Raw genomic sequence first — 15,016 nt, forward strand, 5'->3', positions numbered from 1 at the left:
CACTGTATTTATACATCGGGTAGGGGGTAAAATAATGTGAAGCTCAAGTGGTCCATTTGGGTATCTCTTGGTACTCCCTTGTCCAATTGTAACTGTAAGTGAACATGTGCAGCAACCCCAGTCAAGAAGAGTATGGGTGACAAAGGGCTTGGACCTCTCAGTAATGAAGTTTGGGGTTATATCACTAAGCAAGCCAAGACTCACTGAAGTGATAGTTGAAAGTGATGGGAACTTAGAACAGATAGTGCAGAAGGGAGAAGGTAAGTACCAATCACAGCCCCAGGACAACTCTGTCAATGGAAATTGTAATTTGTTCCCCAGAGCTCCCTCTTAGGAAACCATGGAAAGAAACATGGGTGTGATGTGGAAAAGAGGATCTGTGCAGTGCAAGGGGCAGACTGCTGATTGTGGAGCTGCATTACTCAAATCTCTTTCAAGAAAACCTGACAGAGTGCCCAGAGGAGTCATCATTAATGGCAGCCTCCAGCTGCTTCCCCTCTGAATGCAGAAGCCACACTTCCTCTAGGTTCTGCTCCTAGACAACAACTGAGCACAACAGGGTTACTGGTGTGCCCAGTCCTGCCCGAAGTGGACTCTTCTCGCGAGCAGCTTTTTGCTCAGGGACTTCCCATCAACTTGACTGAGATTCTTTTCAGAGGTGGTCTATAGTCTAAGACTCTTCCTTCCCAGTCCTCCCTGTCCTCTCCCAGGAGTCAGCCTGTCCTCTGGATCTGAAGCCTCTCCCTGCCTACTCTTGCTCCCTTGCTCTTTAGCCCTCACAGGTGTTTCCTCTGTCTTGGAATCTGCTTCTCAAAAAACCCAAGTTTACAGAAATAATATGATCTCTCAAAGATAGAATACAATTATTAAAACATAGGGGCTTGGCTGGGTGCAGTGGCTCAAGCCTGTAGTCCCAGCACTTTGGGAGGCCAAGGCAGGCAGACAGCTTGAGCCCAAGAGTTCAAGACCAGCCTGGGCAACATGGCAAAACCCTGTCTCTACAAAAAATACAAAAATTAGCTGTGCATGGCTGTGTGCACCGACAGTCTCAGCTACTCAGGCTGAGGTGGGAGGATTGCTTGAGCGTGGGAAATCGAGGTTGCAGTGAGCCATGATCATGCCACTGCATTCCAGCCTGGGTGACAGAGTGAGACCCTGTCTCAAAAAAAACAAAAAAAACCCAAAAGTGTGGGTGGGGCTTGAGGGAGAAGGATGGGAACAACATACCAAAAAAAGGTTAACTGTTTTCCATGATCATAATTGGTAGTAGAAGTGTTAGTATTATTATTCCAAGACTGCTGTGTTTATAATGTGGGATAAAGCAAATGGTTAATTAGGGGATCTTCTAATACCAATTTCTCTGTCCTTCAAACCTCGGGTTCTCATTATGGAAAAAAGAGATACAGATGCAATACGTAAGTTAAGCTAAGTATGGTGGCTCATGTCTGTAATTCCAACACTTTGGAAACCCAGGCAGGAGGATTGCTTGAGCCTAGGAGTTCAAGACCAGCCTGGGCAATGTAGTGAGACCCTGTCTCTAAAAAAAATTTAAAGATTAGTTGGGTGTGGTGGGGCACACCTGTAGTCCCAGCTACTCAGGAGGCTGAGGCAGGAGGATCACTTGAGCCTAGAAGTCAAGGCTGCAGTGAGCCATAATTGTGCCACTGTGCTTCAGCCTGGGCAACAGAGTGAGATCCTGTTTCCAAAAAGCAAACAAACAAACAAACAAAAAAACCCTATGCTATAGTTTGGTTTGATCCTCCAAATCTCATGGTGAAATGTGGGCCCTAATAGGAGTTGTTTGGGTCATGGGTGGGCAGGCGAGGACACCACTCATGAATGTCCTGGCGTCATTCTTGTACTCATGGTAATGTATTCTTGCTCTGTGAGTTCTTGTGACAGCTGGTTGTTAAAAAGAGCCTAGCATCTCCTTCCTCTTTTTTTTTTTTTTTGACATGGAATTTTCTTCTTGTACCCCATGCTGGAGTGCAATGGCATGATCTCAGGCCACTGAAGAAGCCTCCGCCTCCTGGGTTCAAGTGATTCTCCTGCCTCAGTCTCCTGAGGAGCTGGAATTACAGGTGCCTACCACCACACCTGGCTAATTTTTTTTTTTTTTTTTTTTTTTTTGAGACAGAGTCTTACTCTGTCACCAGGCTGGAGTGCAATGGTGCCATCTCGGCTCACTGCAACCTCCGCCTCCCAGGTTCAAGTGATTCTCCTGCCTCAGACTCATGAGTAGCTGGAACTATTACACCCAGCTCCTTTTAGTAGAGACACAGTTTCACCATGTTGACCAGGATGGTTTCGATCTTTTGACCTCATGATGTGCCTGCCTCAACTTCCCAAAGTACTGGAATTACAGGCATGAGCCACCGCACCAGCCTGGTTTTTGTATTTTTAGTAGAGACGGGGTTTCACCACGTTGGCTAGGCTGTTTTTGAAGTCCTGACCTCAAGTGATCCACCAGCCTCATCCTCCCAAAGTGCTGGAATTACAGGAGTGAGCCACCATGCCCAGCCTTCTTCCTCTCTCCCTTACCACCCTCTTGCCATTTGATTCTGCACACACTGACTCCCCTTCGACTTCCACCATTTGTGGAAGCAGCTTGAGGCCCTCACTAGATGCAGATACCGGCATCATGCTTCCTGGAAAGCCTGCAGAACCATCAGCCAGCTAAACGTCTTTTCTTTATAAATTACCCAGCCTCAGGTATTCCTTTGTAGTAGCATTAAACAGACTAAGGCACCCTATAATCCTGAATTTGAATCAGAAATTACACTGTTAAATCATGGGACACCACAGATGCATGTGTGTATACACATTCATGTATATATACATATCTATATGTGCATTTAACAGATATAATTCCTGGATCTTCACTATCTTTAAATATACATATTTACTATACATCTTTATTTCTAGATGTCTATATTAAATGTATAAAAATGTTATATTTAAATATAATCAAAGCTCTGTCTATTGAATAGGCCTACAACCAATGATTTGCCAGTAACAATGAGAATTTCTAGTGCCCAATTATGGTCTTGCAATACCATTTCTCACTTAAGGAAACCAAGGCTTTTTGGAGAAATGGCTGATTCCAAGTCTAGGACAGAAAATGGATACAGTGAGCCTAGAACATCTTACAATACCAGAAAACAAAGCAGATAATCAAAAACAACCTAAATAAATAAATAAATAAAAATTAAAAAATAAATAAATTAAAAAACCAGAGTTGTGTCAAAATAACTCAGGCGCCAACTTAAACAGGCTCCCAATGGCCAAAGGTAGGACAATAAAGATAACAAGTACAATAGGACGAAGCCTATCAAATACATTTAAACCCATGAGTTCATAATATTGTTTAAAAAATAATCGCCTTCTGAGGATAACAAAGAACCAGTTCATTATCTTAAAAGTTGGGTAAGTAGAAGAATTAAGCACTTACCTGCCTTTCCCACACAAACTCTACTGGGAAATCAAACCTTACATGAGAGACAATGTCTCCTTATAAAATTATTCCATCTATTAAATGAAGACAAAATGACAGATTAGAATATCCCCATGTTGCAGTCCCCAGTAAATTACTTGCTGGATGTAGGCATTGAGCATCAGTGGCTGCTAACATAACACAAGTGAAAACCTGACGTTATATGCCTCTTGCTAAATGAGCACACCACCACCTAGAGTCTTATCAAAGGGACCAACCTGAGGCAAATTGTCTAGATTTAGCTGCTGATCTGCAGGAAATGCAGAGGATAAACGAGTACATTGAACTGTACTGTAGGCATGAAATTAGCAAAAATCCAGGCTGTGTAAAACTACAGATCAAATGGCTTAAAATCTTCAACAAATTGTAACAAAAGGAAAGGGGTTGAGGGGACCCTTTAGATCAAAAGAGACTTAAAAGATGTATTAAGTTTTTTTAAAAGGACAGTAAGACTATAGCATGTGGGGATGCACATTCCAGTGACAAAACAATAAAGAAACTCAATGAAATGATTACTTACAAAAGTCAAGAAGATGGAAAGAGGGAGGCGCTGGGGCTGTGATGGTGAAGGGGGAACATGAAGGATCCTGGGGGGCCTGGCAAAGTTCTATTCTTGACCTAAGTGGTGATTACAAGGGTGCTCGCTTTATAATAATTCATTGAGTTCATTTGCTTGCTTGTTTATTTACCAGTCCCTGAAATCTCAGAGTCTGGGAAGCACTGAAGTAGAGCAGGAGCAGAAGGTGAGGCAGGCAGGGTTGCTAGCTGAATGGGCCAAACACACTTGATTTACCCAGGGCCGCTGGAGAGGAATGAAATTGTCTCAAGGGGTCTGTTACCTTATATCACGTATCATTCCAAAAAGCATTTGCAGAAGATTACAAAACAAAACACAGTAGAGAGTGAGATATTCACAATAGGATCAGCTGTTAGAGCAAAGAAATAGTTGTACAGACACCTGGCTTAAGGTAAGCTCAGGCCTAGGCCCACAATATATACACATACCGCTGCGTTCCATACCGCCCTTCTTGGCCAGCCAAGAATCCCACTTGCTGCTCCAGAGGTACTGCCTAACTTCCCTCCCCTTTCCTCTGCCATCTCCAGAAGAACTAAGGCTCTGAGGCCTCCAGGCAAATGGCTGCATTGCAGCTTCTCACCCCCTCTGCAGGCAAAATGCTACACTGCAGCTCTCCAGGTCCTTTCCTCATCTCTTCAGAAGCCTTCACCAGCTGCCAGGCCCAGGGGATGGAGACAGACAAGAGATCCCCTCTGCCCTCTGGGAGCTCACAGTGCAGGGGGTGAGCCTGATGCAAAAGCAGGCAATAACAATCCAGAGAGGAGATGCCAGCATCTAAGAAACTGAAGGAGCACAAGGATGGAATGATTAACTGCCTAGGGAGATGGGACACTTCACAGCAGGTGACTGCTAAAGTAAATCAACAATGAACAGGAAGTGGGTTAAGGGGAGGCATTCCAGGCAAAGGGAACATGGGTGTATGCAAACCAGGGGAGCAAAAAGAGGGCGCTGATTGGTTTGAGGTGCTTGACTTGATCACATTACACTTCTACTGGAGCTTCCTGCTTCTGCAGAGCAGTCTGAAGAATAAAAATGAAGGAAGCCAGACCTCTCATAAGGGTCTTCCACCTGCCATCCACAGGAAAGCAAACCTTTATTTCAAAAAAGAGCTTCCCCAGAACTGGTCTCCCTTACCCTCTCAAGAAAGGGCGCATCCTGTCACAGTCAAGTGACAACCTTTGAAACTCTGGCCAGGTCTTTTCCCTCCTGTGTCTCAGTCTCCCCCTTTGTGAACTGAGGAAAGAAGCTTGTCTCCATCTTTGTCAATCACCCACTTGAGTTTACAGCTAGGAAAGCTCCTGGCACTGCAGGCAGAAGGGCCCAGAAGACCCCAGACCCTCAGGGGCATCCTGAGCAGACCACAATCCCAAGCCTGCTGGTGGAGAGAGGTGATGCCACAAGCCCATCCTTGCAGATGGACTCAACTGCACTTGCAGCCGCCCACTGCTCACAAACCTCCATAAAAATCAATGATCCATGCAGTTTTGTTTCAGGTGTTTTATTAAGTGGGCCATACTGTAGCTGGTTTCTAAGTTGCAAAACATAAATTTAATAATAATAACATAGCCAGTTAGATTGTGACAAGCTTTTCCTTTCCTTAAAAAAAGAAAAAAGAAAATACTTAAAAACACACAATGAAGGGTTAAATAAATAAAACATTTTAAAAAGGGAAAGAAAAACCTGTTAAAACATGCTTATGTTTACTTCTGTGAAACTGTGTGCCAACAGGAAATGTGATATTTGGCACAATGACACATCCAGCATGTCTCCTTCCCAAATAATACTGACAAAAAAAAAAGATGTGAGACTGACTCATCAGTGCTTGCTTAGAGGCACTACTAAAAATGCCTTTGATTGGAGCATGGGACTTCCCGCTCAGCACACCTGTGTGTGGCCTATGAAAGCCAAATATCCATAATAATGTTAATATAGAAAACATTAGTTTAAAAATGATGTGGAAGGGCCTCATTAATGCAACGGGGCATGAAAACATAACTGTCCTGCACACAGTGCCGCAGGCTCAGTCCAGGGAGGCCTCAGGCTTCCAGCATGTGGCCATGGCGAGGGAGGGCACCAGCTTCAAAATAAGCGGCACCAGCCTCGCTCCCTCTTCCTATCACTCTTTCACATGAAAGTGTGTAAAAAGCAAATCAGCAAATAAACTCTAAAATAGATTATTTATTCCAAAAATCCTCTAGTTTCTTTTTACAGTGAGTGTACATTTTGTCTCCTCCTGCACAATTCTCTTAAGTCCCTTTGAAAAGAAGGGTCAGAGCTACAGGATGAGAGTCCTTCTCAGTCCTGCTGCTGGCTGATGCTGGGAGGTCAGATGTCGATGCCCTTGACAAGGGATGTCTCCAGCGTGATGTTAAACTCCTGCAATGTCTGCAGCACGCGGATCAAGGAATTGACAAGTGTATGGTCTTTGATCAGTGCCACATCCTCATACATGTGTGCAGTGATGGGGCAGTCAGCCAGCAGGGCAATCCAGTGGTGTAGAAGGTGATCTCTGGCAGAGCAGGAGCAGTCCAGGTGGGTCAGAGGGGCAAGGGAAAAGGAAGAGAGACAGTTAGTGCAAGGCCCAGGGGGAAACCATGAACTAAGTCTGAAGCTGGAGACACTGACAGCTTCCCAAAGCCCCCTTTCCCTAACAGGGACTGACAAAAAGGTCTTTCAGCTTCAGGACGCCAAACAAACCTAGCCCAAATCGTCCTGTCACCAGCCCACAGGCCTGTTCCTCCTCCCCTGCCTCCATTGCCCTGCCTAGACAGCCCTATCACCAATGTCTCCCAGAGCTTCTCTCCTCCCACAGCTACAACCACCAGGAATAATAATAAGCACTAACCTCACACAGCACTCAGCATGTGCTGGCACTGACATAAGAGATTTAATCTTCATGATAACCCTATGATATGAGGTAGGTACTATTATTATCCCCACTTTATAGATGAAGAAAGTGGGGTAGATGGAAGTTACATAGCTTGTCCAAGATCACATGGCTAATAAACAGATAACTTGAGATCTGAACCTAGTCAATGTGGTTCTGGAATCTGTTTTTAACCACTATGCCAATTCCCTCCCTTTATGCATCCTGAATAAACTTCTGCCTTAAGTTTACTTGACCTTTATGCTCTCTCACCTGACCTACAGGAATAGCCCCTAACAATCTTGTCCTCTCTAATGCATACCATCCATAATACCAGATTAATATTACTTCAGTCCCTTGATGAAACAATTTTGTACTAATATGAAAGGAATTTTTCTCTGTCCCCGCTCAGAGGCCCTATCCTCCTTTCAACTGTGTTTCCTATTTATTACTGCCTTTGCCATGTTCTGTTATTTCCTTTCATTAAAGGATCACTTCAAATACCAACTCCTCCCTGAAGTCTTCTCTGACCTTTCTCCTCTACCTTTTCAGCATATTGTATTAATGTGCACTCCTTTTGTGGACCTACAAAAACCTTCTTCCATGTACTATATTTAATTAATACAAGTAAGCTTCTAAATGGTAAGGGACCATGCTTTATTCAGCTCTCTTCCTACCAACTTCCATAAGGCCATTCAAGTGTTTAATGAAGGAATGACTAAATACACTCTGCTTCTAACTTCCCCAGTGGTATGACATTGATCTTTCCTTTCAAAATGGGGCCCCTCCCTGCTGGTTACATATACGCTGTCATCCCTATCCCAACAGATCACCACACACATAAGTCATATGTTGCTTAATGACAGGGATACAGTCTGAGAAATGTGCCATTAGTCAGTTTTGTCACTGCAAACTTCATAGGGTTCTCACACAAACCTACATGGTAGAGCCTACTATACATCTAGCCTGTTGCTCCTACACTACAAATCGGTACAGCATGTTACTGTACTGAATAATGCAGGCAAGTGAAACACAATGGTAAGTATTTGGGTATCTAAACATATCTCAATCTATAAAAGGTACAGTAAAAACAGAGTAATATAATCTTATAGGACCATCATCCCATAAGCAGTCCATCACTGACAAATGTTGTTATGCAGCATGTGACCATACATGACACATAAAGAAAATTAAGGGCTTTAAGAAGCCTTCTAAGGCCTCATCTGCCTACGGGCACCTGGTCATTAGCCATTCCTCACCCCTGCACCACATCAGGCCTTCTGCACCACCACCAAGGCTGGCTGCTGTGCACTCTGGGCCCTGAGTCTGCAGTACCTGGCGCCCAAGCACACCAGCATCTGAAACTTGCCGTCCTTGCCAATGTTCCGGGGAGTATTGTTGATTGCAGTGACAAATCGGCAGAAGTTCCGGGCCCTTGTATGCCAGTTTTCCTCAGGAACTACTTCATTCTGCTCTAATGTCTCATAATAGGTTTGTGCTTTTTCTGTGAAGAGTAGAAAAGCTTGCCAGTGAAAAGGCTCTCAACACCAAACTGATGGTCCTGCAGGTCACTTGTCATGGGCCTCTCCAAGTCCACACAGGTAACTTAATGAGAATAGCACAAGTGTTCTGATGCCACTGGTCATGTTTCAAAATGATCCATATTTTCCCTATCCTTGTATTTAAAATTTAATTTATGTGGCCCTTGATATAAAGATGTTCTTTTCCCTAGTCTGAAGACATAAAAAATTCTGAGGATGATTTCTTGCATGAAAATTCTCCAAATGGGTCCAACATAGGGTTTGGGCTCCAAGACACTCAACTGGACTTTGGGATCTTTAAGGAGAACGTGTAAGGACTCAGAACTAAATCCTTACTAAATAAAAGATGTCTGGAAGAATCTTTTCTGTCCAGTTCTCAAGAGATAAGCGTTTACCAAGTGGGGAGAAGAGCTCTTGTCATTCCCCACTTCAAGAAGAACTGGAGCAAACGAATGAGATCTGAGAGTCACCTAATTTGGGTTCTGCCTCTCAGAGTGGTCAGCACTCATGCTATGTTGTGAGTCCCCTTTATCCCTGCATGCTTTTCCCACCCTCATACTCCAGCCCAACTCACCCAGGAAATCCCAAATGAAGACGTTTTTGAAGAGCCGGGGTGATTTAAATCCATGCTGGAAAGCCTGTTCCAGGGCCGAGACAAGGCCACATTCTCCACAAAGCAACAGTGTCAGACTGCCTCGCTATATAAGGAAACGGGAGGGTGCCAGGCTTGTCTCAGCCAAGCTGCCCTCCTACCATTGCATCCCTAAACCCATGGCCCACAGCTGGGAGGGCTGCAAAAGACAGGCCAGGACCTTGTCTGTTCCCCTAACACCTGGCACACTGCCTGGCTCAGAGCAGCTCCCAGTGAAGAGCTGTTGAATAAATGGATGAAAGAAGAGATGATGGATCTGGGTCACACACAAGTAAATTCCCCACTGGAGGACAAAGCCATTGTGGCCACTATTCAAGGAGACACAGGCAAATCCAGAAGAGGACAGGAATACGCACTGTTCACTGGGGGCCCAAGGACTCTACTGGGTCATCAGTATAGAGGGAAAACAGGGCAACCTGAGGCAAAGGTCCCCAGAGGAAGGAGTCTGCTCCATCTCAAACTAGCTGAAGCACACACTCTCTAAGACTCTGGGCTGTCCACAGCACATGGGCCTGGAAGAGCATAACAGGATAACTGGAAAAACAAGATTATTCTCTCTTACTCAATGTAAGGCCCTGGATTGAAGGGCAAGAAGGCTCACCTCTTTCTCAGGCTTATGGAAGTGCTTCACAATGCCATTGACTGCCTCCCCGATAGACTCCTGGATCTGTCCAGTGTTCAGCTCTGATAAAAATCAAGCAGACATCCCTAACCAATCTCAGAGGCTAACAGTGCTTACCTGCCTGAGCAGGAGATTGAGGACACAGGGAGGGCCCATGGGATAGGCAGGGAAGCTGGACCCTAGGAAGCAGAGGCTCTTGCCCACCCAGCTTTGCTGAGCTAGCTCTTCCCAAAATCTTAGGGGAAAAACACAAAAGCTAATACCTTACAGTTCTATCTCTAAGAAATGCTGGTAAAGTTTATTTTCCATTTTACCTTGGAATTTTGGGCAACCAAAAGACAGCCATGCCTTGGCTATGAAGCCCAGGAATCAGGAAGGAGAAGGCCAGAAAGTAGACCCTTGTCCTTTAATGGATCATGCATGAATATATACAGCACCCAGGCTTGGCAGCATGAATTCTCTCCTCTCCTGCCAGGCCTCTAAGGAGAGTGCCAAATGCTCTCAGTGATTCATCATAGGAGGGTGCCATATGCCTGAGGTGACTTTGTCAGCAGAAGTGTTTCCTGAGACAGCCACAAAGTCTGGGATCCGGTTTCCCATAACAGGGCTCACAGAGATCCACCCATTCCCCAGATGTGTGGCACAAGGGCCCAACCCCTCCTCCTCCCACTTACTGGGCTTGTTGTTGGGTGAGATGGTAACAAGCCTCCGGATAACACTGGGGGACTGCTGCAGCGGCGGGGTCCGGCATGGCCTCTCATCCACCTCAGGCTGGGATGTGAGCAGCTCCCCAACCAGGATCCGCTCTAGGCTTCCATCATCCATGCCCTTCCCCAACCACCGGCCACATGGGAACCTGAAGGTCAGACAATGGCTTATCAGAGCAGCCAGATCCTCCCTGCTGCTCAGCAAGAGCCATCAACAAAGCCAATCCCTAGAGATAGTCTCTGAAATCAGGATAGAGACTCCTTCAAGGCTCTGCTGGTCCCACCATCTGTCATAAGAGGAGCCACCTGAGTGGCATAGGTGGACTGGGATCTGGGCAGAGCAATTCCACATACCTTCACTCAGAAACCCTCCTTCTGGTTGGGCCTGGTGGCTCATGCCTGTAATCCCAGAACTTTGGGAGGCTGAGGCAGGCGGATCACCTAAGGTCAGGAGTTCAAGACCAGCCTGGTCAACATGGTGAAACCCGTCTCTACTAAAGATACAAAATTAGCTGGGCATGGTGGTGTGTGCCTATAATCCCAGCTACCTGGGGAGCTGGGGCAGGAGAATCGCCTCAGACCAGGAGGCGGAGGCTACAGTGAGCTAAGATTGTGCCACTGCACTCCAGCCTGGGTGACAGAGCAAGACTCTGTCTCAAAAAAAAAAAAAGAAAAAGAGACCCTCCTTCTGCTTACCTTCAAGTGTAATAAGGTAGAGCTAAACAGGAAGTTGCCTCAGGCTATGACAACCTAAAGGGTCTCCTTGGGAATTCCACATAACCAAGCATCAAAGAGCTCCTATAAACACATCTTGCCCCTCTACCTTACAGCCTATCTGAGGGAACACTTACTTGTAGGTATGTCCTGTGATCTCATTCCTGACCATCACAAACTCCACCAGCCATTTGGCATACAGCCCAGAGTTATCATGGCCAATCTGGACAGTCGTAAGCTTCCCCAAGTTCTGGCACTGTTAGAGAATGAGAAGATGAGGTAGTTCAGGAAAATCAGAGTAAAGAACAGCAGTCCTCAGAGGCACAGATCTGACTGGCTGCCTGCAACCTGAGCAACTGCAGGGGTAGGTTATGGCTCTACATATCACCAGAACCGTGGCACAGCACTATCTCATGGGGTGGCCCAAGGCTGAGAAAGAAAATGCTGCTACCTAGAAGAAGAATAGGGCCTGGCAGCAAGAGGTTCTGGAAGTGGGTTCTGAGGTCTCTGGGAACAGGTGGACTAAGCAGCTAAAAGAACTCTTGGGGACTTCTCGACATACTATGCATGGAAAGACGAGCAAGTCCAGACAAGTAAATGCCTTTGAGACAGACACTGTTTAGACAGGGTAGGGTCCTCCTCCTCAGGGTCAGTCCTTGGTTCCAGCTTCAGATCATCTCAGGAAGGTCAGCTCTGCTGATGCATTATACTGTACATAGCAAGGCCTCTGGAAAACCCTGTAGAAAACTCCCCAAAGGAACTGTTCCAAACTCAGATCCCCACAGAGCTGTGGCCCCAAATAACACATACCTCGAAGGTCATCTCTAGCACATTCCTGGGGATCTGCAGGATCTGTGTCTCACCCAATTCTCCTGATATACAGATCCACGGGTTGGCAGTGAACATGGAGCCCCCCAGCTTCTTGCTTGGTACGATCAGAATGTGGTACGGGATCACTGTTTAGGGGAAGCCACAAAAGTATTAAGGGGGATCAGAAATCCTTCCCATACCAGATGGGACTCTGACCTGCTCCAGGCAAGCTGGCACAAGTGTGGCCCCTGCTATTTCAGCCCCAGCAGAGCCCTGGAACAGCAGGGCCCCAGGACCTGGTCCCTGGCTGATGTTGAATATTAGCCAACTACCCCAAGGCCCCTGCTTAATTTCACTCCTCTCAGGCTTACCAACCAAAGATCAAAGATTCAAGCCTATCTATAGGCTCAGAGCTAAGCGAATCTGTTCGTTAAATAATATCACCAACTCTTAACATTGTACTGAACTGCTTTTCAGAGCACTCTTCAATCTATCATTTCATGAACCCTAATAATAATCATAACAATCTTTGGAGATAAGGTATTGCAATCCTTTTTCCAAGGCATAGGGAAGGAGACAGTTTGCCTTGGGTCTTCTAAATTCCAGTCTAGTACTATTTCTATTAAGCCCATAGCCCTAGTCTCTAAAAGGGAAGATGTACCATCAGACAGAAACAAGAGTCCACACTGCTGAGTAACTGGCGGAAGAACTAGTTATGTAGCTAGCCATGTGGCAAGCTCGGAGACTATCCCCCACCCAGTAGAGAATCCTGGCATCAGGGAAAGAAGAGGCTCAAAGGGAATTAGACCATATTGAACCCTCTTTCCCATTCTGTTAATAGACTGGGACTCACAGCAGGATAGACTCTGCTCACAGACACATCATGAGTTAGCCAGAGCTGGGACCAGACTCAAATCTCCCACTGATATTTGGAGTTCTTTCTGCTACCTCAGGAAAGAGCTCTTTTTCCCTTCAGCCTGGTCTGAAACATTCTATGATGCCAAGTGACTCTCTCAGGCCAAAACAAAAAGGAGATTATTTCTAGGTATGCAGGGAGGGAGGTAAACTACATCAGCTCACCCAACTCCACTCCACCTTCATTACCTTAGGCTCCCAGAGCAGTGCCTAGGACAATGCTGACAACACAATGGCAAAAAAGATTGAGCTCTCCAGTTCAGAACAAGAATGAGAAACTTCAGAGAAAACACAGCTTCCAAGAAGGGCAAGCGCACCTTCCTCCCCACAGAAGAAAAGACAAATAGAAAGTACAAAGGATAATCTTCTTTCTTTAAAAAGGGGATAATGAGTGAGTCTCAGGGAGGTTCATAAAGACTGCCTTAAGAAGGCCAGCTGGGAGCACAGGGCTACTCACGGATAGTTGTGAAGACATTGGTGAAGCAAAAGTAATCGACGGCATTGAAAGACAGGAGGTGATAGAGGAACTGCTCCTTCTCGTCATCACAGCGCAGGAAGGCATAGCGCTTATATAGCTTTCTGTTGAAGAGGAGGCAACATGTCAGTCTCCGAACAAAAGAAAGGGAAAAAAACTAGAATTTTCAGTTCTGGAAGGAGACAGCTAAGGGAAGCATAAGATGTCAAGCCTCAAGTTCCTTAGCTTCACCCCATAAAGTAACAAAGCTAGCTACTCTGTAACTAAGGGCCAGAGGGACAATGGTTTAAGCTACACCAGGAACAACAAAAATCAAATACTACTGGTGTCCAAGGGTTGATGTTACTATGTCAAGTGTCAGAGGTCATGAAATCTCCTTTTCTAAGTTGAAGGCTGGAAGAAATTCCATCAAGAATGACACAGGTCCTCTCAGGCTTCTAGTTAGGCTGTCAGCTAGTGTATGGTGTGTGACTGGCAGTGGATGGACATCTGTGGTCACCATTCATCACCAGGCCTAGTTTTGAACCCTCAGTAGATCTGAGAGCCACAAGTCAGAACACTGCTCTGAATGGGGCATAAGGCCAGCACAGCTTCAGAGGCAATAAAGGGCATGCCCCTGCCTCTGATCCAAGTCACAGGCAAGGAAGAGCCATGTAGATCACATCATTCCCGTCTTTTCAAACCTTCTCCCTTCATTTCCATGGCCTATTTGTCAGAGGGCAACTTCTTTGCCTGATATTCCAGGCCCTCTGCAGCTGCAAAGCAATGATATCTTCCCCCAAATAGAGGAGATACCCAGAGCCAAATTTGCAGGCCTTCGTTATAAAGAACAAAAGAAGACAACTGTCCTGATTGTCCAAGCTGCAATCACCATGGCCAGAGAGGTATAGGATTCAGATCTGTGAGGTTCTACCCGGTTTATAAGAAACTTTCAACAGATAATTTATCAACCCAGGCCTGTTATGTCCAGCTGCTGGAGAAGAAAGCACCTACCCCTCAAATGCACTCTAAGTGAGTAAATCAGGTAAAGGCCATGGTATAGTACTACCCACAGTGAATAATCAAACAAAAGGCTGTTTCTGGGAATTTAAAGAGCCATATGCTTCAGTAGTCCTGGAAGGCCTTGTAGAACAAGAGGGGCCTGAAGGAAGCAGAAATTTAGACAAGTGTTGTACAGACAGGAAACTTGTCTAAGTTTGGAAACTTGGAAACCAGTTTGGCTGAAGTTGAGGGTTCAGGGAAGTGATCAGTTAGCAAAGAGACTAAGAAGTCAGGCTACTGTACCAAACGTGTCAAATGAAAAAAAAAAAAAGTTACGCTACTCAAATGAAGGAAGGTCCTAAAATTTTAAACTAAGGAGTTTGCAATCTGCCAAGTAAGGGGTTTCTGCAATTTCGCCTAGCAAAAGAGACAGCCATGACCAACTTCAGGAAATTTAGATTTAGTGCAGGTGAGACGTGAAAGGGAAATGAGGATTAAACTAAGGCTCTGCAGTAAAAATGGTAAGGAGACAGCTGAGACAGAGGTGAAAGACCTGAAATCCGTATGTGGGAGAGCAAGCAAACCAAGGAGTCAAAACTGACTCCAAATTTTTAATCTAGGTATGGAAAAGAAGTGGGGGTAGGCTGTTCAGAAAGCACTGTG

General features: G+C 45.5%; 1 protein-coding gene across 3 annotated transcripts in view; it reads right to left on the reverse strand.

The window, feature by feature from the left end:
* Window positions 1–5,552: 5,552 nt before the first annotated feature.
* DENND5A (DENN domain containing 5A) overlaps window positions 5,553–15,016 on the reverse strand; it is a 123,655-nt gene continuing 114,191 nt past the window's right edge. For 2 of the 3 annotated variants that reach the window (XM_017977895.4, XM_002755025.6), the window contains 8 exons: window positions 13,355–13,476; window positions 11,983–12,128; window positions 11,310–11,428; window positions 10,426–10,607; window positions 9,731–9,813; window positions 9,052–9,175; window positions 8,272–8,440; window positions 5,553–6,579 (listed from right to left, as the gene is read on the reverse strand). In XM_017977895.4, the coding sequence (XP_017833384.3) occupies window positions 6,396–6,579; window positions 8,272–8,440; window positions 9,052–9,175; window positions 9,731–9,813; window positions 10,426–10,607; window positions 11,310–11,428; window positions 11,983–12,128; window positions 13,355–13,476 (1,129 nt within the window). In that variant the 3' untranslated portion in view covers window positions 5,553–6,395. The remainder of the gene's footprint in view (window positions 6,580–8,271; window positions 8,441–9,051; window positions 9,176–9,730; window positions 9,814–10,425; window positions 10,608–11,309; window positions 11,429–11,982; window positions 12,129–13,354; window positions 13,477–15,016) is intronic. The other variant, XM_017977897.4, reaches the window with a different exon arrangement.

This window comes from Callithrix jacchus, chromosome 10 (genome assembly GCF_049354715.1).
Source record: "Callithrix jacchus isolate 240 chromosome 10, calJac240_pri, whole genome shotgun sequence".
Lineage (NCBI taxonomy): Eukaryota > Metazoa > Chordata > Mammalia > Primates > Cebidae > Callithrix > Callithrix jacchus.